Source organism: Mercenaria mercenaria, chromosome 7 (genome assembly GCF_021730395.1).
Source record: "Mercenaria mercenaria strain notata chromosome 7, MADL_Memer_1, whole genome shotgun sequence".
Taxonomy (NCBI): Eukaryota; Metazoa; Mollusca; class Bivalvia; order Venerida; family Veneridae; genus Mercenaria; species Mercenaria mercenaria.
The window spans coordinates 33,955,191-33,982,989 of NC_069367.1; the positions used below are offsets into that span (position 1 = coordinate 33,955,191).

The 27,799-nt window shown below is 35.0% G+C and overlaps 1 protein-coding gene across 1 annotated transcript; it reads left to right on the top strand.

Moving 5' to 3' along the window:
• The first annotated feature begins 1,111 nt into the window (after positions 1-1,111).
• LOC123554457 (cysteine protease ATG4B-like) lies at positions 1,112-25,118 on the top strand. The gene is made up of 12 exons (XM_045344625.2): positions 1,112-1,175; positions 7,661-7,759; positions 8,737-8,808; positions 9,158-9,256; positions 10,187-10,279; positions 10,795-10,867; positions 11,927-12,006; positions 14,596-14,849; positions 18,158-18,236; positions 18,621-18,751; positions 20,091-20,256; positions 22,446-25,118. The coding sequence occupies exons 1-12, from the start codon at positions 1,148-1,150 to the stop codon at positions 22,505-22,507; spliced, it is 1,236 nt and encodes a 411-aa protein (XP_045200560.2). The 5' UTR covers positions 1,112-1,147; the 3' UTR covers positions 22,508-25,118.
• Positions 25,119-27,799: the final 2,681 nt, after the last annotated feature.

Here is a 27,799-nt window from a genome sequence, read left to right on the forward strand (position 1 = left end):
AAAATAGCCACTGGGCTTAAGATATTCTATTTTCTTTTTCTTAATTAAAAAGATTAGTAAGAATTCTAAAAGAAATAAATTTTCAATAGCTGGCTTTCTCACATGTTAAAGATTAGATAGCAAAGCAAATTAGGACAGGTAAATTCTTATGCATCACAAAGCAAACTTCAACAAAGCAATGCAATCAAGCATGATAATTAAATCATGAAGCAGCAGTATATAATAGTAACAATATGCAGTACCGACAACAAGCACACACAGAATCAAGCAAAAGCTAGTATTTAGCACATATGAAGCTATATGGGTTTCAACATATTCATAATTTATCACGAAAGCACATAATACAAAGAATAACAACAACAATGGACAAACATAGTGAAACTAATCGGAACCGGGTTGACAATGATTATGACATACAATATACAGATACATACTAAAATGAAGTAAGATGTGGGAACATTGCTAAGATTAAATGCAAACAACATATAAATGAATGAATGAAATTGAATCAAAGAATTATTGGTACAGACAGTAGCATGCATGTGAAATGCACCCAGAACGCATCCACGCCAAACGACAGGGGCAGTCCCCACATGTAAGGCAATGAATACATCCAGGGTACAGTCACAAAACTAGCCATTAATTGAAAAAAAAGTTACGTAAAGCAGACTTATGCACAAAGCTAACTTTATAAACAAACAAAAATACTTAACTGTGCTAGCTGTGTTAATTTAACTGTACACTGATAAACTTACACTATCATATACATACATGGTTGGTCCTCTTAGCATGGTTGTATAGCATTTGTTTCCTCTTAATTTTCCTTTAAATTTTTCATTGAACCGTGGCACAGACTGGCGATCTTTTCTTGCAGGTTTTTGAAGGGATGTTTGCTTCTGTAGTTGTGGAGATTATCTTTTTGAAGGTTGTCCAGAGATCATAAAGTTACGTCTATGTATTGGTTATTGTTCTTTAGGGTAATGTCTTGTGACAGTTGCACTATAAATAAACCCTCTACAATGTGTGAACAAATTGTTTTAAAATTTTGTGACACCATAACTGGTGATGAAATGGTACGGTAAGGTACGTAATGGAACATGAAAAAGTTATCTTCAAGCATGCGCAGTTGCAGTGTTTTGATTTTGCGATGGACTACTTTGGTGACATCGCAGATGGTAAAAAAGCTGTGTATTTTAAATTTCCCTTCCAATCACAATCCAAAAACTTGCAAGAACTACTACTATAAATGACCTTAAAGAAAACTGTACATCTATCCCTACATTTATGCCCACAAAAATGATTATGATGTGACGTATAATTTTGTCATTTTTTTTCTTGTCAAAAATGACATAATTTCCGTTTGGAAATCTGAACAAAGGGTAATAAACGGTAGACGAGACTAAATAAGAGTGTGCGACCTGACAGTTGCAACTAAGAAAATAAATTCTGTCAAAACTGTTGCCATACTGTTTCAGCAAATGCTATGAATTTTTACGTGCAATTGTAACATTTATATTATTCGGATTGACGCATATTCGGATGAATCATGTGATATTTTAATTAGTATCCTTTATAGATTTAAAAAGTTATATAATATGAATTAGACACTGCCTAGAATAGGGATTTATTGCAAAGTGAATACTGATTGGAGTTTTGAGTAAGCTGCGTGTGTGGATTGTTTCGTCGTCACAGGTTGCTAACACCATGTGCTTTTTCACTGTTGCTTCTTATATCCAGGGTTCTAGCCAGGATTTTCTGAAGGCATGTTGCAGAAGGATATTTTCTGACGAGCAAAGGGGTGGGTGCGGGAGGGGTGTCCCCTCCTGCATGGGGGGTATGGGGGTCACCCCAGAAAATTTTGTGTTACTACAACTCTTTTTGGTGCATTCTGGTGCATTTCAGAGTGAGAAACATAGTGGTATTTTCAGTGATTAATAAGCATCATTTACATGTACAACAAGAAAAGATATTAGGTCATAAAAATCCTATGGAGTTATTTGCTGAATGACAATTAAAAGTTCATCAATTTTAAGTTGCTAAAAATGTTCATTTACTATTTATTGTACATAAAACAACACAATTTTAGCACTGCACACAGATCTATTTGTATTTTAAAGTTTATGTCTTCTATTTCTGCGGAGTTTATTTGCTGAAAACTTATCCATTTTAAGTTTTTGAAAGTGTCAACTGTTTGTTGTACATACATGTAAAACAACACAATCTGAGACTGTCATCCAGGGAAACGTTGGTTTCCATTTTGGATCAATGGCCATTTGGCGTGACCGGGGCCTCCGTGGCCGAGTGGTTAAGGTCGCTGGCTTCAAATCACTTGCCCCTCATCGATGTGGGATCGAGCCTCACTCGGGACGTTGAATTCTTCATGTGAGGTTCTTCATGTGAGGAAGCCATCCAGCTGGCTTACGGAAGGTCGGTGGTTCTACCAAAGTGTCCGTTCATGTTGAAATAATGCACGAAGGGTATTACAAACTTTTCTCTACAAGTTCTATTTTGAAAGTGACGACAGAAAAAATTAATTCTTGCATTGTCTTTTCGATATTCCACCCGAGAAAACACATTTAACAGTCAGGGGTGTAACTGTTTTAAGTTATGTAACCTATTTCAGTTACTTTTTCAAGCATTTTATAACCTGTATTAGTTATAAAATATAGTTAACTCAGGTAAGTTATTCAAAAAAAGTCTTTTTGCTGTTCTCACAAAGTGACCTTTAAAGTCAAATTAGTAGCAAACTATGGTTAATCAAATTCTCTTTTAGTCTAAGCATGACCTGATAAGCATAATGGGATACTAATGAGATATTAAGAGTTTTATAACTTTAAAGCTTTTGCGTAAAACTTTGAGCCTTGCGTAAAAATTTTTACTGCACAGCTGGAAAGATAAAAGGTCAAGGATTCAGGAAATACATGTAATTGCATTAGACTCATTCAAAATGAGGAATTGGCACAGGAGGGCTTTGTAATATTTTATGATAACTGAAACAAGTTATCAAAGTTTAACCAATAACTCAAATGGGTTATAAACTGCGATAACTTGAAACAGTTACACCCCTGACTGTTTAATACATGTGAAAAACATTAATATTACGGCGATAATTGTTCAAAAGCATTTAACCATGTTGCACAATTTTTGACTTAATTCCTTACATTGTCTTTCCTTGATTGCGAAAAACATTCGGACGATAATTGTTGAATCATCATTATATCTAATGACATGTATAATCTTAAATCTTGCGAAAACAGTCATTTTCATGTACACATCACAAGATGGCGCCTGTCAAAGGATTTCAAGGCGGAGCTACGATGAAATTTACGTCACACGTTCCACATATAGGAAGCTGTCATTGGTTTATCGGTTATCTTAACTCACATCGCTTTACCTAAACTATCGGGTAGCACGTGGAAGCTTTTCGAATACACTATCGGGTGTTTATTGGGATTGTTTTATGACATGTCGCTTCGGCAATTAAGGGATGACGGGGGAAATAAGGGATGTCGAATATACAACTCAAAGTCTGAAGGCATGTCGCACGCGACAGGCGATAATAGCCTGGCGAGAACCCTGATATCAGTGTGTGTAGTGCAATCCTTTTGTTTCTTACTTTGTAAACAAACACATGAGAGGAAGTGTCAACATGTTAGCAGTAATTATCATGATGACGAACCTACTGTAGGCTTATAGGCCGGGCACCTGCGATGTTGGTGTAATTCTGTTTTCTTTTTTAGCCCGACTTTTCGAAGAAAAAGTAGAGCTATATTTGCACTCGCCCCTTATTGTACCCCCCCGACAACAAAGTTGTAAGGGGGGGTATACTGGTTTCAGGTTGTCTGTCTGTCTGTCTGCCCGTAGACACAATCTTGTGCGCACCATCTCTCCTCATCCCCTTGACACAATTTAATAAAACTTCACACAAGTGATTGGTAACAACAGTAGTTGTGCATGGGGCATGTTAGGTTCTTTTAGAAAAAAAACTTGCAGAGTTATGGGACTTTGTTTTTTGTTACTATACTATATACATAGACACAATCTTATGTGCACCATCGCTCCTCATCCACTTGACACAATTTAATGAAACTTCACACAAGTGATCAGTAACAACAGTAGTTGTGCATGAGGCATGTTAGGTTCTTTCACAAAAAAAAACTTGCAGAGTTAACTGTTATGGGACTTTGTTTTTTGTTACTATACTATATACATAGACACAATCTTGTGCACACCATCTCTCCTCATCCACTTGACACAATTTAATGGAACTTCACACAAGTGATCAGTAACAACAATAGTTGTGCATGGGGCATGTTAGGTCCTTTCAGAAAAAAAATTTGCAGAGTTACGGGACTTTGTGTTTTGTTACTAAACTATATACATACATGTAGACACAATCTTGTGCGCACCATCTCTCATCATCCCCTTGACACAATTTAATGAAACTTCACACAAGTGATCAGTAACAACAGTAGTTGTGCATAGGCATGTTAGGTTCTTTCAACGACAAAAATTGCAGAGTTATGGGACTTTGTTTCTTGTTAACATACTATGTACATACAGTCTGCATATATGCAGTCTTGTGCGCGCCTAATCTTCTGAACCCTTGCACACAATTTAATGAAACTTCACACCAGTGATCAGTACCAACCCTAGTTGTGCATTGTGCATGTTACATTCTTTCAGATAAATATTCTGCATAGTTATGGGACTTTGTTTTTTGTTACTAAACTGTATACATACAGTCTAAATAGATACAGTCAACATAATTATGCAATCTTGTGTGCATCAAATTGCAATGTACTGTCAGTGCATGCGGGGGGTACATTCATCACCTTTAGGGATAGCTCTAGTTAACCTAGAATTTTTTAGTTAAAGTTTTTGATAAAGTCAAATTTTGACTTGAAACTTAAAACATTTAATAACTATCAAAATCTACATCAGGGGAAACAATCCCCATAACTCTGATTTGAATTTTGACAGAGTAATGCTCCTTTTTTACTTATCATTTTTTTGTTAAAGTTTTATCAAGTTTTTACTGGCAAAGCTGTAAAGTCTAATTCAGAGTCAAGGAATGAGAAAAGTCTAGTGGACAGTTCTTGTTTTGTTTGCACTCTGTGCAGAAACTTGACAGCCTTTACACTTCCTTAGTGGTCAAAAAATATTTTTCAGTTGCATATATTTGTTAAAAGTCTATATACACCCTTTTCTCAGTAACACCTAGTTATATTTTAGACTGGAACCTCACTTAAGGCATCCTACCCATCAAACCTAGTTTCATTTATTAATAATAAAGTTAAATAACTATTTTTTATGCCCCCGAAGATGGGCATACAGTAAAACACCGCTCGCTCGAGGTCGCAAGGGGATGAGCAAAATGCTCGAGTTATCCATGGTTTCGAGCGACCCAAACATTGACCAACATACGAAGAAAATTGAAGTTTGTTTTACCAATTGTCATCGAGAGCATTTGCAGAGGAAACGGTGAGGCGTAATAATAACACACTCGTGACATTAAAAAAACAACGTATTACAAACGTTATTTATGATAGATCGTAAATGACACATGTGAAGAAACAGCTAAGACATTTTATTTTTTATTTGAAATACTGTAGTCGAATTCGCAGTTTTCTTCTCCAAATTAAGATGTCGTAATTATCGTCTCAACTTTATGAAAAGGCTATATTATTTCCTTTATTTGCATGCAAACAACTGTTGAACAAAATATTAAGATCTCATAATTATCTTCTCGATCCCGCAGAAAAAATGTAATAATAACAATTTGAATCAATAAAATTTTTCTTCAACCTTTCATCAATTATTATTATAATTAATCTCATAATCAGATCAAATATACCGACAAACAAACATTTAAGATAGTCGGGGAATAGACCATGCAATTCTCACGGCGTGCGAAAGTTTTAAAATAACCGATACATTTTGACAGCCGAAGGTGTGAAATTTTTTGACACCTCTGCTCGAGTTTGCCATAAGCAACAAAGAGAAAATTAATACACAGGGACCAGATGTCATGCTCGAGCGATCGAGTTATCGATGCTCGACCCAGCCATGGTCATTTCACATAGAAAATAGAAGAAAATCGGCCGGGACAACATGAATTGCTCGAGCGATCACGGGTGCTCGAGTCATCGATGCTCGAGCGAGCGGTGTTTCACTGTATTAAAATCGCACTGTCCGTCCGTGGATGCATCCGGTAAATTCTTGTCTAGGCTGTAACTCTTTCATCCATAGAGGGATTTTGAAATAACTTGGCGTAAATGTTCACCATAATGGGACGACATATGATGCGCAAGACCCAGACCCCTAGCTCCAAGGTAAAGGTCACACTTAGAGGTCAAAGGTTAACATGGTCTGTTTCGTGTCCAGTCCATAACTCTGCCATCCATCAAGGGATTTTGAAATAACTCGGCATAAATGTTTACCATAATGAGACGACTTGTCTTGCATGAGACCCAGACCACTGGCTCCAAGGTCAAGGTCACACTTAGAAGTCAAATGTTAACAGGGTCTGTTTCGTGTCTGGTCCATAACTCTGCCATTCATCAAGGGATTTTGATATTACTTGGCATAAATGTTCCTCATAATGAGACGGCGTGTCGTGCGCAAGATCCAGACCCCTTGCTCTAAGGTCAAGGTCACACATAGAGGTTAAAGATTTACATGGTTTGTTTTTTGTCCGGTCCATTACTCTGCCATTGATGGAGGGATTTTGAAATTACTTGGCATAAATGTTTCCTATAATGAGTTGAGGTATCATGCACAAGACCAAGACTCCTAGCTCCAAGGTCAAGGTCACACTTAGAAGTAAAAGGTGTTTCTTGTCTGGTCCATAACTCTGCCATTATCAAGGGATTGTAAAATAATTTGACACAAATGTTAACCATATTGAGAAGGTGTGTCATGCTTAATGCTTATGACCCGGCCTCTTACATCAAGGTCAAGGTCACAAAATGATGTGTGATTTTTGTGCGCATACAACTGTAGCATTCTTGGGCAGGCTTTGGGGGCATTTGTTACCAATAGTGACAGCTCTTGTTTTACCCTTTTTCGCTTAAGAAAATTTGGTTAACAGTTTACATGCAACTATCAGGTCATTTCACAGTACAACTACTTATATTGTATGTGAACTTAAGGAAAGGTGTCCTAACCGTCAAACAATTTAACCAAGTAAAGTGAACTCTTGCAGCAAGTTGCTTGAACTTGATTTTAACTTATGGCCCTTTTTAGTTAGACTTTTCGAAGAAAAAGTAGAGCTGTTGCACTCGCATCTTCCTATCCATCATACCTAGTTATATAATCAAGTTAGATAACTCTTTCTTGGATAGTTTTGCAGAATGTGGCAAAATGCAGCCTGTTTGTATTTGATTAAAGTTCTGCATGCAATTAACTTATTAATAAGCATCAAGCTGTAATCCGTAATATCTTTTTATTTTGGATTGAAACTTCAAGAACAGACAACTTTTCTTACTTACTGTAAATATCCAAGTTAGATAACTCTTAGTTGATTTTAGAACTTTTGGTAATTAAGAATATATTAATTCAGAGTTTGCAAGTAATTTGAACTGAATAAGTACAGTATCAGTATCTACTTGCTGTGTTATGGACAGCTCTTGTTCATTGATTGTTTTCTTTTCTTCAGTCACTCTAACATATGAGTGTGGTCCATTAGCCTTTGAGGATTTCCCAAGGACAGCAGAACCAGTCTACATATTAGGGGAACAATACAGTGTATTGTATGGTAAGTCAACCAGAACCAGTTAAATATAAGAACACTACATTGTATTATATGGTAAGGGAACAAGAACCAGTCTCCATATTAGGAGAACACCCTGTGAGTGTGAATTGTGGAAAGCACTTAGTGTATTTATTGTAAGTTAAATAGTACCGGTCTGTATATTAGCTGATCTCTGCGCTGCGCAGTGTATTGTAAGCTGAAACCAGTCTACATACTAGGAAAACACTATAGTGCATTTTATGGTAAATGAACTAAAACCAGTCTACATATAAGGAGAGCACTACAGTATGTTGTATGGTAGGTGAACTAGAACCAGCCTATACATCAGGTAAACACTACAGTGTGTTCAACTGTCTTGTATGGTAAGTGAACCAGCACCTGTCTACCATAGTTTTAGGAGAACACTGCATAGTAAGTGAATTAGAACCAGTCAACATGTCAGAAAAACACTACAGTGATTTGTATGGTAAGTGAACTTGAACCATTCTACATGCCAGGAGAAGGCTTTGTTAATTGAACTAGAACCATAGAACCATTCTATGCCAGGATAGCACTATATTGTATTGTGTACTAAGTGAACTAAATGAGTCTATGTATCAGGAGAATACTTTGGTAAGTAAGTTAGACCCAGTCTGTATATCAGGAGAACACTACAGTGTATTGTATAGTAAAAAATCAGAACCAGCCAGCCTGCTAACCAAGTGGACATTAAGTTCATATATGTTAAGAAAACTAGAATCAGTTTGTGTATAAGTGGATACTAAAATCACAATCCAAATCCTGAATTCTCAACATAACTCACATAGATAAGTATTGTAGCTCTAGCCTGCTGTACTTGTGCATTCTATTGTGAAACATTTATTTTCAACAAGAGCTGTGCTGTATATTTAGGTAAATGATTACTTAATAAGTAGACCAGCAAAGAATTCCTTAAAATTTAATTTTCTATGCTTAAAAGTTTTCTTTTGATTTTTTTTTAGATTTGGAAGAAATCCGGGATGATGTCAGATCTAGGTTTTGGTTTACATATAGAAAGGGATTTCAGCCTATTGGTAGGTTTTTTCAGAATATTTAGAATTAATACTCCTATTGTGGTTAAAAAAGTTTTCAACAGAAGTTTTAAACAGTTTGTCGCCTTTGTACAGGCCATAAGTTCATACACTAAACTAAATTTCTGTTAATCAGTTACATGCATAGGGGCACTTATTCTACATCTTACACTGAATGTATGGTGCAGATAATGGAACATTTAAGTTATATCAGTTCAACAATGTCAGCGTTTCAACAAAAATGAAGTATCAAATGTTTACACTTTGGCACCTGTCTGATACAGTATACATTAAGTTAATTCCATATTGAATGAATCGACACAAGTCAGGTGTGCATTCACTTGTGTTACAGGTGGGACAGGCCCTTCGTCAGATGCAGGCTGGGGTTGTATGTTACGATGTGGACAGATGATGTTAGCACATGCTCTTGTAGTACGTCATTTGGGAAGAGGTAGATTTTCTTAACGTGATGCTTAAAAATATCAGTATTACAATATCTTACTTTAAAACTGAGAGCAGGGGCCTCTGTGGCTGAGTGGTTAAGGTCGCAGACTTCAAATCACTTGCCCCTCATCGATGTGGGTTCGAGCCTCACTCGGGGCGTTGAATTCTTCATGTGAGGAAGCCATCCAGCTGGCTTACAGAAGGTCGGTGGTTCTACCCAGATGCCCACTCGTGATGAAATAATGCACGGAGGGGCACTTGGGGTCTTCCTCCACCATTAAAGCTGGAAAGTCGCCATATGACCTATCATGTGTCGGTGCGACGTTAAATCCAACAAAAAAAAACTGAGAGCACCAGAATCTTTCACTGATGGTAGGTGCAGGCTGGAAAACCTAGCTCAAGGGTAATTGTGAAGTCAGTAATGATGTCTTCTGACAGAAGTCACAGAAGTTACATACAAATTAGTTGCCAGAGAGCTATATATTTCCATCCACACCTACATCCAGTGGCAGATTAATTTTCTTGCATGCCATATTAGAAAGATAATAGAAGAAATGAAATAGAAGGAATGTGTGAGAATTATTATACACATACGGTGTTAGAAAGGGATTTACAGTACCAATGAAAATACTGGTCTGGTATGCAAGTTTGTGAAAGCTTTCCAAAGACAGTTTCATTTTTAGTGGCCATGGTGAGAAACTTGTTGAAATGAATATACTATAAGGTGCTTTTTTTCATTGACTAAATAAATAATCTCCTTTAAAGTTTGATGTATATGTGCTGCACTCTGCTGAAAATGGATAAGACCTTTCCTATTCAGGTGACCTGCAGCTGGTAGAGTGTGTCATACATGTATCTGTAAGTAAAAATCCTTAGACTGCATTTAGATAACAGTTTGTTTAGATGCATCTTTCATTAAACACTACCTCCATTACAGGGTGGCGATGGCATGGCACTGATGAAAGGCATAGAAAAATCTTGGAGATGTTTCAAGATAAAAAGAGTTCATATTACTCCATACATCAAATAGGTAAACACAAAATACTAAGGGGAGTGGTGGTCTAGTGCTTAAGGTGTCAGCCGCTTAACCCAGGAGAGAGGTCTCAAGCCCAAATGGTGTCACAACCCCACCCTTTTTCATATGGCAGCAGTAAGAGTTTTCCCAGGAACTAGCATTGAGAGTGGTTCAAATAAGCATGAAGTTTTCATCACAATCAAGCTAAAATAAATTAGTATAAAATAAAGAAATTGAAATTCTTATTTATACATTTTGAACTCTGAAACTTCTTCTTCTCTCAGTTGTCATTAGAGTACTTAGTTGCAATTCTCAATCAAAATTTATTTTTGAAGTTACAGATGTCATTTTGAAATCTTATTTGCTGAAACTATACATGCTTTTCTCATTACAAGAAATAAAGTGCATGATTTACATGAGAGTTTTGAAAGTAACTACTCTGAATAAATAAGGGATATGACATTGTTTTCAGAGAGTCATTTATGCAGTGGTACAAAATGTATACTAATTCTGTACAAATATTATTTTAGCTTCTATGGGTGTTTCTGAAGGGAAGAATGTGGGACAGTGGTTTGGACCAAATACTGTCGCACAAGTTTTGAAGTAAGTCTACACTTGTTATATTTCTTTCTTTTCACCTACATTTCTGAAAAAACATTAGTGATTGAAATATTGTTTATAGTGAATAGGTGTGCCAATGCTCTTATTATTTAATACAAACTTTGAATAGTTGTTGAGAGATCAAACTTGATAGAGAAGAATTAGGTTTCTAACTGACATGGTGGCCATACTGGATAAAATTTGTCTTATTGCTTTCATGCTGATGTGCCACTACTTTGAGAATACTTGCATGCTTCTCATTAAATAAAGAATAAAAAATGCTGTTGCCATTAAAATAATTTTCCACATTTTGAATTTAAGTTCACCACCCTTAAGGTAGTTCTGATCGAAATTTTTTCTGCAATGTAGAATTTGATTAAACTCAATTTTTTCAAAACTCAGAATATACTTAGAAAATTCAGCAAATAAAAAGATAGGGTTGTGTCCTTGATTTTTTCGCTAGGCTGAATTGAAAAATTTGCACCTCACGCAATATTTCTTAATGGGAGTCTATGGGAAAATCATAACTTTCATAACATTTTTGCAAATTGAATTTTTTCTACAATGTAGATTTTGATGAAACTTCTCACAGTTGTAAATAAACACATGGCCTATAATTCAGCGAAATAAAATGTATAGGTCCGTGTGCTTATTTTTGGGATATTTGACCATGATTAAATGGAACCAGGCATTTCACATTAATTTTAAGACAATATTTTGAATTTTTTAACTTGCCATATGTATAGATATCATAGTTTGACTTTAGAAATATAGCAACAGTGCCATTGTAACAAATTTAATCACAGGTTTTGATTGATTCATAAATTGATTTTCATTTCTGTACGTAGAATCAAGGCTTTATTCTACGTTTCCGGGATAAATGACGTTATGCCACTTTCGGTTTTTCAGACGTGCAGAAATACTTTGATATCAGAATTAACATATCAGAGTAACTATATACTTAACTCTGTATTTTTATCAAATGAAACTATATACAGTAACCCAACTTATGGATGTTAGAAAAACACCTATACATTTATTTTAGCTTTTGTTCTATTATAGGAAGCTGGTTGTCTATGATGATTGGAGTTCTCTAGTGATACATGTTGCCATGGATAATTCTGTGATACAAGATGATATAAGTAAGTGAAAGCTTTCTTTAAAAGATGTTTGTCTAATGTTTTTATGCCAGGAATCTGTCCAAATTTTTTTTTTTTTAAGAAGAAATGGTTAGGCTGAGTGTATTGATTATTTGAAATGATTTGAAAAACAATTTACGATCTAATCGCAACAGATTATAATACTATATGTTGATTAGGTATGTGGATTGTCAATAAGAAGCTGTACAACTGCCCAGTTTTCTCTTTCTATCTCTTTTATATTGATACTTCTGTATACTTGCCAGGCACAATTTAAGCTACCTTTAAAACCATAAAAGCTGTTCAAATTTAATGGTCACGAGAATACATTACAATTGTGGAAAGACACTGTGCAATTTCAATATTGAAGGCAATGGCTTTTGAACTGTTTATGCATGTGATGATGTGATCCTGTAATGTGCCTAAGTAATCCAAAAGATACCCTGTTTGTTGCCTTTCTTCTCAGATCTGACTATTACTTTATCGAAACTGTCCTTCAACCTTTAACTGGTATTCTAACACAACCTGATGTATTTCCCTATTAAATAAAGAAGACTGAAACTATGTGTTATAGTTATATATATATAATTATAATATTATATGCAACAAAATCACAGTTTTTATGCCACAATTATTACATCATAGTGTTAGTTGTCATAGCTGTGCACTGGAAAAGAAAACCACACAAACATTCATTTGTCAGTTGATTTTTAAAGTTGAGTGAAAATTGGGTAATGAAAACTTGCTTTTTATACCTGTGGATTGCACTAAGTACAAGTCTTCTGATCCAGTGTTACTTTATTCAGATTTACGTCTATCACAACCCTATGTATGAACCATCTATATGAACCCTATATATGATAACAGTATGTCACTTGTTCAATGTCTGGGAGAAGAAATTCAAACAGTTTTCTTTCTATTTGTTTTAGGATATTGTGTTTCAATGTGTTTTTTTAGCTCACCTGTCACGAAATAACAAGGTGTGCTATTGTGACCGCTTGATGTCCGTCGTCAGTCAACAATTTGTAAAAAAACCTTCTTCTTGAAAACCACTGGGCAGAATTACACCAAACTTCACAGGAATGATCCTTGGGTGGCCCCCTTTCAAAATTGTTTAAAGAATTGAATTCCATGCAGAACTCTGGTTGCCATGGCAACCAAAAGGAAAAACTTTAAAAATCTTCTTCTCAAAAACCAGAAGCCCTAGAGCTTAGATATTTGGTGTGAAGCATTGCCTAGTGGACCTCTACAAAATTTGTTCAAATCATGACCCCCGCCCCAGGGGTCACTTGATTTTACATAAGAAAATCTTAAAAAATCTTCTCAAAAATCAGAAGCCTTAGAGCTTAGATATTTGACATGTAGCATTGCCTAGTGGACCTCTACTAAAATTGTTCAAATCATGACCCCGGGTCAAAATTGACCCCGCCTCAGGAGTCACTTGATTTTACATAGGAAAATCTTCAAAAAATTTCTAAAAATAAACCAGAAAGCCTAGAGCTTAGATATTTCACATGTAGCATTGCCTAGTGGACCTCTACAAAATTTGTTCAAATCATGACCCCCGAGGTCAAAATTGACCCTGTCCAAGGGTTCACTTGATTTTACATAGGAAAATATTAAAAAATCTTCTTCTCAAAAACCAGAAGCCCTAGAGCTTAGATATTTGACATGTAGCATTGCCTAGTGGACCTCTACTAACGTTGTTCAAATTATGACCCAGAGGTCAAAATTGACCCCGCCCTAGGGGTCACTTGATTTTACATAGGAAAATCTTCAAAAATTTTCTAAAAATAAACCAGAAGGTCTAGAGCTTAGATATTTCACATGTAGCATTACCTAGTGGACCTCTACAAAATTTGTTCATATCATGACCCCCTGGGTCAAAATCGACCTTGCCCCAGGGGTCACTTGATTTTACATAGGAAAATCTTCAAAAAATTTCTAAAAATAAACCAGAAGGCCTAGAGCCTAGATATTTGACATGTAGCATTGCCTAGTGGACCTCTACAAAATTTGTTCAATCATGTCCCCTGGGGTCAAAATTGACTGCCCTAGGGGTCACTTGATTTTACATAGGAAAATCTTTAAAAAAATTCTAAAAATAAACCAGAAGGCCTAGATCTTAGATATTTGACATGTAGCACTGCCTAGTAGACTTTTACAAAATTTATTCAAATCATGACCCCTGGGGTCAAATTGACCCAGCCCCATGGGGTTACTTGATTGTACATAGAAAAATCTTCAAAAATTTTCTAAAAATAAACCAGAAGGCCTAGAGCTTAGATATTTGACATGTAGCATTGCCTAGTGGACCTCTTCAAACCATGTTTTTAAAGTTACTTTAAGAAAATTTCAACTATATTTTCTCATAATTCTTTTGATTGATTTTTATTATGATCTTTTGACCTTGAAGACTTGTCCTTAAGTGCAATGATAACAGGTGAGCGATATAGGGCCATCATGGCCCTCTTGTTGTGTCGATGGGCTTTTCATGCTTAAGACGAATAAAATTTATGTTGTGTTATGTTATAATTTAGTTCTATGAAATGAATACATTTAAAGCTATGTCTTCTATCCTCTCTTTTACAGAATGTTTGTGCAAATGTAAACATGGAGACGATCGTGATAAATGTGAAATACGCAAATCTATGAAAGCAGAAAGCCAGACGAGAGATAAAGACTTTATAAACTATAGTTCATGTTCTAGTGAAGCTAGTGACACCTCATTTCATAGTGCACCAAGTTCCGAGATGGATGTCAGTATATGGAAGCCATTGTTATTAATCATTCCTCTTAGACTAGGACTTACTGATACTAATGTTGTTTATGTTGAAAGTTTAAAGGTAAGCTCATGCATTTTTTCGTTCGCATGATACACATTATATGTCATATTCATGAGGTTGCATTCCTGGTACCTTCAATTATGTTTCAATATTTGATATGTATTGCTTGTCCTCTTTCACTATGTTATATCTCTTTTGTCCTTATTCTTTTTTCTCATAATCCAGTGATGTCAATCGTTTTTAGCTTGACTATTCGAAGCTATCCTACTCGCCCCGGCATTAGCGTCACACAAATGTTAAAGTTTGTGTACCACCCCAAATGTTTTCAAAGTCCATTGAGATATTGCTTTCATATCTTGCATACTTGTTTACCATCATGACCCCAGTCTGTAAAAAGGAGGAGGCAACTCTATCAAGCATTTTGACTGAATTATGGCCCCTTTTCGACTTAGAATATGCTTATTGTAATGTTAAAGTTTTACTCATTGCTTATATTATACTATCAAGCACTGAGAATAGTCGAGCGCACTGTCCACTGACAGCTCTTGTTAGCTTATCTGATTTTATGAAAAAAAATGATGAGTTATTGTCATCACTTGAGCGGTTGTCGGCGTCTGCGTCGGCGTTGCCTGGTTAAGTTTTATGTTTAGGTCAGCTTTTCTCCTAACTTATCAAAGCTATTGCTTTGAAACTTGAAATACTTGTTCACCATCATAAGCTGACCTTATATAGCAAGAAACATAACTCCATCTTGCTTTTTGCAAGATTTATGGCCCCTTTTGTACTTAGAAAATATCAGATTTCTTGGTTAAGTTTTAGGTCAGCTTTCCTCCTAAACTATCAAAGCTGTTGCTTTGAAACTTGGAATACTTGTTCACCATCATAAGCAGACCCTGTACATCAAGAAACATAACTCCATTTTGCTTTTTGCAAGAATTATTGCCCCTTTTGGACTTAGAAAATCAGTTTTCTTGGTTAAGCTTTATGTTTAGGTCAGCTTTTATCCTAAACTATCAAAGCTATTGCTTTAAAACTTGCAACACTTGTTCACCATCATAAGCTGACCCTGTACAGCAAGAAACATAACTCCATCCTGCTTTTTGCAAGATTCATGGCCGCTTTTGGACTTAGAAAATATCAACTTTTTCTCTTAAACTATCAAAGCTATTGCTTTGAAACTTGCAACACTTGTTCACCATCATAAGCTGACCCTGTACAGCAAGCAACATAACTCCATCCTGCTTTTTGCAGTAATTATTGCCCCTTTTGGACTTAGAAAATCATTTTCTTGGTAGAGTATTATGTTTAAGTCAACTTTTCTCATAAACTATCAAAGCTATTGCTTTAAAACTTCAGGGCCCACGCTGTCGTTCACCACTCGAGCCATTTGGCGAATCTGCGATGAAAGTGGCGAAGAAAAATCGCGAGTGGCGAAAATGAAAAAATGTTCGTAATTTGGACCGCCATTTTGTTTCAGACGTTCTAAATCGTAACCTCCAAATTATGTTAAAAAAAAAACAGTTGACTGGTTCCGATAATTTTACCTTATAAAATTAACTTATTTCGGGATAGTACTACCCAGTCTGCGATTACTTTACATATAACAATGTGTAATAAACATCTTGACACGCGAGAAGATGCAATTTGCAATCAATTAGCAACCGATTATCGGGTTAAAATAATCTTTTTGTTTTGTTGTCATTACGGCAGATTAAATGATTGATGCCTTTAATTTCCATGGATCAAATAATTAATAAATCGGCAAAATAATAAATGGTTTGATGAATTTTTTAACGTTGTCGCCACCGTCAGACAGTCCCTTAGTCACAGCAACGGGTCCAGTGTATTTTTTGTTTAATATAAAAATCTTTTTTTTTTTCACACAAATATACTTTTTATATGTTAGTCAAATGAAAAAAAAATGATGACAAAAAAAACGGTCACAATATCATACACGACACTGTGACCGGATTTTTGTCATCATTTTTTTTTATTTGACTAACATATAGAAAGCATATTTGTGTGAAAAAAGGTTGGTTTTTTTATATTAATAAAAAATACACTGGACCCGTGTCTGTGATCTTAGTAAGTAATTAGTAAAGGTGTTTGCCAAGTTTTTTGAATGTCTTTAAAAGTAAGGAATGGATTTGAAATGTAATCCTGTATCAGGGTAGATTTCTCGGAAGCATAAAGCACCAAAAAACACAGCCCCCGGGCCATGCATTTACATAGTAGGCTTACAACAAAAAGAAACTGTAATGGAAAACTATTTCAGACAGGTTGCTTCAAACATCCAACAACATTTTAAAATACAAAACTTGCTTGAGAGGTATACCCACTTTCATTCAAAAGTCCCCCTATATAGCTAGAATATCACCATTTGCTTATGGGAAGTAACAAAAATTTTCAACGCGCCGCAGGAAGGGAAACCTCTCCGTCACCCTCCCTACCGTTCCCGAGAAGAAAGGTGTCTCCAACTTTTTTCAGCCCAGTGTGGGCCCTGAACTTGCAACAGTTTTTCACCATCATAAGTGGACACTGTACATCAAGAAACATAACTCTATCCTGCTTTTTGCAAGAATGATGACCCTTTTTAGACTTAGAAAATCATGGGTAGGACAATATTTCTATTATACAAAAAAAATCAGATGAGCGTCAGCACCCGCAAGGCGGTGCTCTTGTTCTTTATGTTATGTACCTCTTGTCCTCATTCTGTATGTAATATATCTCTCATGTCTGTTTTACATATCTGTTACTTTTTTTTTCTTTCTTATAAACAAGAACAAATACCAATATTCTTTACAAATAATAATATAACATTCCAAAAATAAAAGGTAATAATATTATGAGGAAAAGAGTGCTTTCAAGAAAACTGGAAAAAAACTATATATTGTGCAGATTTCTGAATCCATAGTGAAACCTCATAGCAAAACCTTTTAAAAACCAACAGTACCAATTGTGATATATTTATCTAGTTAAAGTTCTTTAAGAGATTATATATACGCTATTTTGCAGTTGTCTATTGTGAAAGGTCTTATCTGCTACTTACGACCTATTTACTGTATTATTGTTGTATCCAAAGCCATATGCATTTTTAAAATAAAAAGTTGTAAGTGGCAGATACAGCCTTTTTCATCTGTAAATACCTATAAACTGACCAAAAATGGGTTGTTAGTGATAGGTATGACCTTCATGAAATGTCATTTTCTGTTTGATAAACAGGGTTGGACAGTTACGATTTTATATTCAGGTTATGGCCCTTTCAATGCAGTTTCTGAAAATGTAAAGGTCTAAAAAGTGACAACAAACTGATTAGACCTTATATTTCTTGGAAATTCCATATTTATATGTTGTTATAAATATTTCAGAAATGTTTAAGTTTAAAGCAGAGTGTTGGTATGATAGGTGGCAAGCCAAATCACGCTCACTGGTTTATAGGATATGTTGGTATGTATAAATTCATATCTCTTACAACAAAAATATGGTTTGTATTTCAGAAATAAATATGAATTCTATGAGCATGTTATTACTTAAAAATCTGATAAAATGTAGTATTTTCCCTGTACCAGAACTACTTGGATTGATATTTGTGATCCAGTAAATAAATAGTTCTTTGTTTCGAAGTAGTTCATAGTCATGTTTATAGATAAAAGTAAAAGATATATAGCAGACTAGAGTTACATAATAAAAGAGTCATTATAAGAACAGCTCGATCAGCTCTCGTGAATTTTACACACAGCACTTGCGAAATCCATTCAAGCTGAATACATGTACAACTGACCAGTTCAAGTTACACTAAAATTTATAGTTACCCCTTTTATATTGTTTCAGGTGATGAACTTGTGTATCTTGATCCACATACAACACAGGTGTTTGAGGACCCACTGACTAAAGATGACTCTTTTCATTGTCAGTATTCATGTAGAATGAAAATACTCGACCTTGACCCTTCAATTGCATTGGTATGTTTTTATTGACATTTTGCCATATATGTCATTATAAGGAGTGTGAAATAACTGGAAAGAGCGACATTTAATATAAGATTAATAATTTATGTCAGGTTATACATGGTAGATTGAATAACTGATGTCCAGTTATACATGGTGCATTGAATAACCTATATCTCTTTATACATGACACAGTGAGTAACTTATGTCTGGTTATACATGGCACAGTGAATAAGTTATGACCAGTTATACATGGTACATTGAATAACTTATTTTAGGTTATACTTGATACATTGAAAAACTTGTGTCTGGTTATACATGAAACATTGAATAAGTTATGACCAGTTATACATGGTACATTGAATAACGTACTTTAGGTTATACATGATACATTGAAAAACTTGTGTCTGGTTATACATGATACAGTGAATAAGTTATGACCAGTTAAACTACATGTACATTGAATAACTTACTTTAGGTTATACGTGATACATTGAATAACTTATGTCTGGTTATACATGATACATTGAATAAGTTATGTCCAGTTACATATGGTACATTGAATGACTTATGTCTGGTTATACATGGTACATTGAATAGTTATACATGTTTGATTGGATAACTTATGTCAGGTTATACATCTTACACCCAGTAATACATAGTAGATTGAACTTCTGTCAGGTTATGCATGGTAGGTTTTATAACTTATGTCAGGTTATACATGATTATTTGTATAACTTACAATGTATGTCAAGTCATACATGTTAGACTGAATAACTTATGTCAGGTTATGCATAGTGGTTCCAGTTTTACATAGTAGATTGAGCTACTTATTATATGTGGTTATACATGGTATATTGAATAACAGATGTCTGGTTATACATGTTAGACTGAATGATTTAATCCCAGTTATATGAATAACAGATATCCAGTTATACATGGTAAATTGAATAACTAACTTTATATGTTATACATCGAAGATTTAATAAATTAGGTTATACATGTTAGATTGAATAACTTATGTCTGCTTGGTTGTATGGAATAGATTAAATTTTCTGTTTTAGGTTTAACGTTTAATGTTGCAAACATATTGTTCATAGAAAAGTTCAACTGTTGTGCTCCCTAGGTTGTAGAAAAATATCAATGGAACTTTGTCCTCCGGATACTTGGATTTTAATTACTTCTATGGGTAAAACCTCTTGTTGAAGATTAAACCTGTTATAAAAATTCTTCTTATTTAGAAGAAAGATTTTGTGGTCTCTAACCTAACACATGCAAAAATATCTGTTCATTGTATTATTAATATGATACCTTTGGATTTATGATCTTTTTCACATATTTTTATTAATTTCAGGGATTTTATTGTGGAACAGAGGCCGAGTTTGATGATTTGTGTTCAAGTTTACAGAAGTTTATAACCTGTCGAAAGACATCAGCCATGTTTGAGCTTCACAAAGAAAGGCCCTTACATTGGCCTCCGTATGAACCTTACACAGCAAGAGTGTCTCCCAATACTAAAGGTAATCATTGTCTGTCTGCGTGTTTCGGCTGAGTGCACTTTGTGTACATACTTATGTTGTTGATGAAAACTGTTTTTGTTGTGAACTGTTGTTTCTCTTTTATATGCATATACATACAAACAGAAAAGTTTTTCATTTATACTGTAAATGGAGAGCCCTTCATCAGGGTCATGAAACAATATAGGAAGGTTATTAGTCCCCTACTGGTTGAAAACCAGTTTCGGGGACAATAGGAATGCGCTTTTCCGTCATTCCGTCCGTCCGTCTGTCCGTCCATCCGTCTGTCCGTCCGTCCGTCCGTCCGCAATTTCGTGTCCGGTCCATAACTCTGTCATCCATGAAGGGATTTTAATATTACTTGGCACAAATGTTCCCCATGATGAGACGACGTGTCATGCGCAAAACCCGGACCCCTAGCTCAAAGGTCAAGGTCACAATTTGAGGTCAAAGGTCAACAGGGCTTTTTTCCTGTCCGGTCCATAACTCTCCCATCCATGAAGGGATTTTAATATTACTTGGCATAAATGTTCCCCATGATGAGACGACGTGTCATGCGCAAAACCCGGACCCCTAGCTCAAAGGTCAAGGTCACAGTTGGAGGTCAAAGGTCAACAGGGCTTTTTTCCTGTCTGGTCCATAACTCTCCCATCCATGAAGAGATTTTAATATTACTTGACACAAATGTTCCCCATGAGAAGACGACGTGTCATGCGCAAAACCTAGACACCTAGCTTAAAGGTCAAGGTCACAATTTGAGGTCAAAGGTCAACAAGGCTTTTTTCCTGTCCGGTCCATAACTCTCCCATCTATGAAGGGATTTTAATATTACTTGGCACAAATGTACCTCATAATAAGACGATGTGTCATGCACAACTTTCAAACCCCTAGCTCAAAGGTCAAGGTCACACTTAGCAGTCAAATGTTAACATAGCATGAACAGGGTCTGTTTCGTGTCCGGTCCATAACTCTGACATTCATTAAGGAATTTTAATATCACTTAGCACAAGTGTTCCCCATGATGAGATGACGTGTTGTGCGCAAATCCCAGACCCCTAGCTCAAAGGTCAAGGTCACAATTGGGGGTCAAAGGTCAATAAGGTTTTTTCCCTGTCCGATCCAGAACTCTGTCATCCATCAAGGGATTACAATATTACTTGGCATAAATGTTTCCCATGATGAGACGACGTGTCATGCGCAACACCCAGTACCCTAGCTTAAAGGTCAAGGTCACACTTTGAGATCAAAGGTCAAGAGGATTTTTTTCCTGTCCGGTCTATAACTTTGTCATGCAAAGCAGGATTTAGATATCAGTTGGCACAAATATTCCCCTGGATGAGACAACATGTCATGTGCAAGAACCAGGTCCCTAGGTCTAAGGTCAAGGTCATATTTAGAGGTCAAAGGTCAAATTCAAGAATGACTTTGTATGGAACATTTCTTCTTCATGCATGGAGGGATTTTGATGTAACTTGGACCAAATGTTCACCACCATGAGGCACCCTTGTTTTTAGAATTACGTCCCTTTGTTGTTACTATAAATAGATTTTATTGTAACTTTTTATTACTGGCGGTAGAGAAAAATCGAGACCACTTTTCTGTGGTACAGCATGCATGTTACATCCAATTTTTAGGTGTATTTTGACCTATCTCTACCTGGTAAAGAGTTTCTTGTGGACTTATATTATATAGATTTTTTTTTTTTTTTTTTTTTTTTTTTTTAAGATTAATTTCCCTTTGTTGTTACTATAAATAACTTACATGATAACATTTTTATAATCAGCCAAAAAAATTCAATATGAAAACAACTATAGGTTTTTATATATATAAATTTTAATCCAAGTGTTTTGTTATAGCATATTGTATATATAGTACAATATTGTTTATACAACATTGACAGATATCAGTTCATTATGTTATACTGCAGTAGAGAAAATTAGGTGCCTTCCAGTAGGGGACTTTGTATTGCATGGCAATACTTCATTCACTTGTTCAGTATGTGAGGCTATGCAAGTTTCTTTTATTTCATATTTAGAATTGGATATTCATGAATTCATGTTCCAAGGAAATAGCTGTTATTGCTAAAACAAAAGTATTTTGTGTCCACAAAAATATTTTCCTCATATGTGACAAATCTACAGAATGTCCAAACTGGTAAGAAATGGGCATAATCTGAGTACTTTATTTTTCAGAGTTTGCCTTAGTTGAGAAGCACTCGAGTGATAGTGATGAAGATTTTGAGCTTGTTGGATAGTTCAGCACCAACATACAGCAGTAAAATAAATTGAGCCGTGCCATGGGAAAACCAACATAGTGGGTGTGCGACCAGCATGGATCCAGACCAGCCTGCGCATCCGCGCAGTCTGGTCAGGATCCATGCTGTTCGCTAACAGTTTCTCCAATTCCAATAGGCTTTAAAAGCGAACAGCATGGAGCCTGACCAGACTGCGCGGATGGGCAGGCTGGTCTGGATCCATGCTGGTCGCACACCCACTATGTTGGTTTTCCCATGGCACGGCTCAATTGCTTTTGTTTTACGGAACAAGCAGATTATTCATACAAGCTTTTACTATATCTGTTGTACTAAAACTTGTGAAAGTTTATAGTAAAATACGCCAGCTACAGCAAAATAAAGTGGAATTATTTTTCATAAAGAATTTCAAAGTTATTTTTTTCAAGAATTTCCAGTATAATTGAGAATATAATTATACATTATATCTTAAGACCTAACATTTAAGTTTTTAATGACTTCATGGAAATTCTTGATTTGTGCTGGAGTACAGATATTTGATATGGAATGATGTTTAGGTGACAGTTGCTGCAATCAGAGTTGTATTACAGATGTAACACTTCATATGTGATATTTTTTAATTAATGTGCAAGTAGTGTAGTTTTACTGTTTAAATAATGGTTAATTCATGCTGATATTTATAATTATTGTGTTATGCTTTGACAATATAAATAGTACATGTACACGTGTATGATCTATTTATGTTCTTATCAAAACGTTAACAGTAATATAATATGTCTTGCTGAGGCATGCTGATCTGATTTCGTAGAGTGTTACCTGTGCAGGTCCCCAAAATCAATACTGTAAAATCATTTAATTTTATGGGCATGAACTTTCATGGTTTGGGTCAAAACTGGAATTTCATTGGGATATGAATTCGTGGATTTCAACTTCTGAACATAAAATGAATGGGAATTTTAATTTTTCGTTGGGATTAAAATTCAAATATTGACTCAACCACAAAATCCACAAAAATTAGTCCCCCACAAATATCAATGATTTCACAGTAATGTTCTGAAAAATTGATACAGGTAATGACAGCCCACTGTACAATGTTCAAAAATGGATATAACAACATAGAAAAGATCAGCCCTATGTTATGGGTTGCATATTGGGTCAAGATTCCTGTTACTAAAAATAGAAAAAAAAGCACAGAAAACTTCAGTAAGGACAATGCAAGAATCAGATGTAAATTTATTGAAGCTTATTGTGTACTCACGGTCACTATTAATAAATTGGAAGAAAAAATGCCCTACACTATAACTCCAGATAGAGAAACAAACATAGGCAGGGCCTCCACTGGGCCTCAGAAAGTTGTAGCCACTTTTTGAGAGAAACTGCCAAATTGAAGCTGAATTGCTGAAATTTGACCTGATTTTAATAAAATTCTTGTCACCACTTACGAAAATCTGTAGCCAGTTCTTTGAATTTGTAGCATTTTGCTACATTGGCAAATGGCAGTGGAGGCCCTGATAGGCTATATGTAGGTAATATAAATTCCAAGATTGGAGTTGTCGCTACAGTACTTGTCATGTTGTGTAATTGCTTGGCAGCCTTGTGAATTCAATTTGTTTGTTTTATCTTTTATTCATTTGATATATGAAATATCTGACGTCATATATATGCAACTTGCATACATAATTTATGTTTAGATTATTGTTCTTTAAAGTTTATGGTTTGTTTACGATGCTAGGGAATGTTCTGGATGCGTTTAACATTTGTTCTAATTAATCATTCATTCTCACAAGCGAAAGTTGAAAGTACCATAGAGAAATGACACATGTAATTGGTAAAACTGTAAAAGAAAACAGTGATAGGCAAATATTAGACAAGTCAAAATGAAACCACACATTAATTGTCAAGAATTGTAAAGTTCAAAAATATTCCAAAGTGTAATGGCTAGTATATACTATATTTAACATAATATGTATTTAGTAATCAGTTTGAACAATCAAGACAGGTGTTGCAATAAACAAACATTGTAAACTTTTCTCAACCATTAAACCTCTTTATGATAGAAAGGACATCTTATATAGTTGAAACATGTACTGTACTTTAGACAATCATTAAACTTGAAGGTAATGTGATTATGCCAATTAAATACAGTATTTTGCTTAAAAGTGCTGTTAATTCACATCCGTGTCAGCTTTTTTATGAAAGGAACTGGAATGACTGTCTTACTGGTGCATGACCTGGTTGAAAGAGATGAACACTTAATCATGATCTAAACACTTGGTTTTGCTGTGACTCTGTGATTCCAGCAGGTATAAAAGTGTTGATTCCATATCTTGATGTGAATGAGAGGTAAAGTCAAAGTTTTAAGTTCTGTTTTGGCACAATATAACCCTGTACTTTGTAACCTAGCTGTAAAGCCCAAAACCACTGTTAATTCACACCTGCCAAGTCATTGTGCTTTTTTGCAATGCATAATATTGTTATAAAAATTAAGGTGCTTTACTTGTTGTCTAATAGTAGGATATTTTCTCTAGCTTGACAGTTGACATTTTGAATGTGTACTTTTCCTTGTTTGTGAATGATATTATAATATATGTTTACATTAAAAGTTTTATCCATGTATGGATTTTGCATTTGTTAATACAGCAACTGTTAATATTTGTTATATTTTCATTACTATATAAAACAACGTCAAGGAAAGTTTTACAGGGGGGAATGTGAAAGTTGTCTTTGGTAAGTCGATCATTCAGCCAAGTCAGTAGCTTGCAAATGTTTTTGGAGCAAACGTCTTCCACAGTTTAATGTGGATTGAAGAAGTCTAGCTATACATGGCAGATTTTTGTTTTTGCAGTGAGTGCAAGCATTACAGAGTAAGGGCCATTGGATTTAGACTAAATATCTAAAATAACTTTATGTGTATATGGAGGTTAGTCTGTTTTCAGGCCCTATGTTTTGTTCAGAGGAGATTACTCCTGAGGGTATTCATATTATGTATAATTATGCCCCTTTTCTTCAGAAAACAGAATAAGAACTGAGGAAATATGCTGTAATAGTTAATTTTGTAACGAAGGATTTTTAAAAAACCAAAAATTTGTTATCTTGTACGTAGCCAGCTTCATTGTAGTGTATGTCTCGAACATCTTTCACACTAAATATATTCAATGAAATTGCATACATGTGATCATGATGATGTGTATGAAATATTTTTAGGTTCAGTTTAGGTACTACAGAGTTATGTACACTTGAAGTGTACTTTTTGTTGGGTTTAACGTCAAACCAACACAATTATAGGTCTTACGGCGACTTTCCAGTTTTAATGATGGGAGTAAGACCCCAGGTACCCCTTCGTGCATTGTTTCACCACAAACTGCACCTTGGTAGAACCACTGACCTTCTGATAGCTTCCTCACATGAAGAATTTAACACCCTGAGTGATGGGCAAGTGATTTGAAGTCGGTGACCATAACCACGCACTACAGAGTCCCCTCTACTTGGACAAGATATAAATACTGTATTACGTCTGCATGGAAGTGAGTGATACCAACAGATTTAAATAGTTTTCAGTGAAACTTCATATATGCAGGAAACATAGAGTGGTGGAACCTATGCTCGCGGTATTCCTATGCTCGCGGTATTTCGATAATTACGCTCTCTGCAGAAGCACTGATAAAAATATTTTATCGTGCTATGTCCAACACCGACCAGTGGTGAAATGCCTTTACAACAAACGTAGCGATAGCCGCGAGTGCCGCTCACGTGACGTGTACAGCAGCCGATACATTACGCAATCTGTATCCGTCGCACAAATCTTACACAAATATGTCAAAATCACTCGACTAAAGTTAGTTTTTTAGAAACCATGCATTACATTCAGATATAAGATACATTTAAGAGCAAGATGTGATGAATGTGATGCCTGGCTACACAATGAGTGCCTTTCGGACCATGAAAAGATCGATGTTGATCTTAGTATTTTGACAAAGTCCAAATGGTTATTTCTGAGATGTAGGGAGGAGTAAATTTCCTACACACAAAAGAAGTGTAGAAAACATAAGTGAATTAATCACTGTCGTTGTTTGAATCTTTAATACTTGAACATTCTGTTTTTAAATAACATTATCATACGTTTTTAAGCTTTGTTCTAATAGTGACTCCATTTCTGTAAGGGAAATATACACATAGAGGCACATACTAAATTTTATCCTCATTTCTTTTGTTTTTCACATAATAAATGAGTAATGTTCTAAATATTATATTCACAAGAGCTTGTTTGTTCCTTTTTAGTCTGCTGATTTTTTTTTTGCCCTTAGTTTAATCGATATAACATACCGCCAGCATAGGTTCCCTTAGGGCGAATTTTCACGTATGCCGTGTCGATAGCTCACGAGACGACTAAGTCCCGTGATGACACACATCAACAATATGTTTCGATAAAAGGAGGATAACTTTATGTTTTTGCATAGGCAAGTCGAAATAATAATTTTTTCTTGCTTCTTAAAAAGATTATATATGTACAAAATACCGCGAGCATAGGTTCCACCACTCTATATTTCTAGGGTTGATTTTGGCATACATGTATCAGATTTATGCACCATTATTAATTTTCTTTCCCTGTCTGAAAAAGCGGCATTTGGCTGAATTGCTTAGTAATAGCTTAGTCAGCAGATGTATTACCAAGCATTTTCTGTAACAGTGCTATATAATTAAAATTAAGTATGTTGCAATGTGATCCTGCAATATCATTACGTAATTTGTAATTAATAATTTCGTACTTTCAACAAAGATACTTAATGAAACACAAAAAGAACTGAAACAGATTTTAAATAAAGCCCACATGCTTGATAATAAAGCTTAGTTTGTATTTTCTTTTCCAGGTGGAAGAATGCTATTGAATTTTGCTTCCACTTTATTATATTCTCTTTTGACAATCTCAAGATTTATGTACCGTACCAAATTACACTAACTCATTGATATAGAAGAAATTGGATTAAAAAATGTAACTGTTTACATGAAAGTTCTTAATCTTTTAATGATTTACCATAATAAAGTATAAATTTGGAATAATTAGTTTTGTTCTGTGACCTGTTATATTTTGTTAATATGCAATTACATTTTAGCATTTTTTTGTTTATTTTTTACAATTAGAATTGGAATTAGCAAACATAGTTATAATGATATTTAGAAAACTACATTAAGAATAGAACCAAATACTTGAATAGTTACTTTTTGTACTTAATAATGATCTGCATGTTTAAATAACTTGTTAAGTACCTCTTAAGCAATAGATTTTAATAAAACATT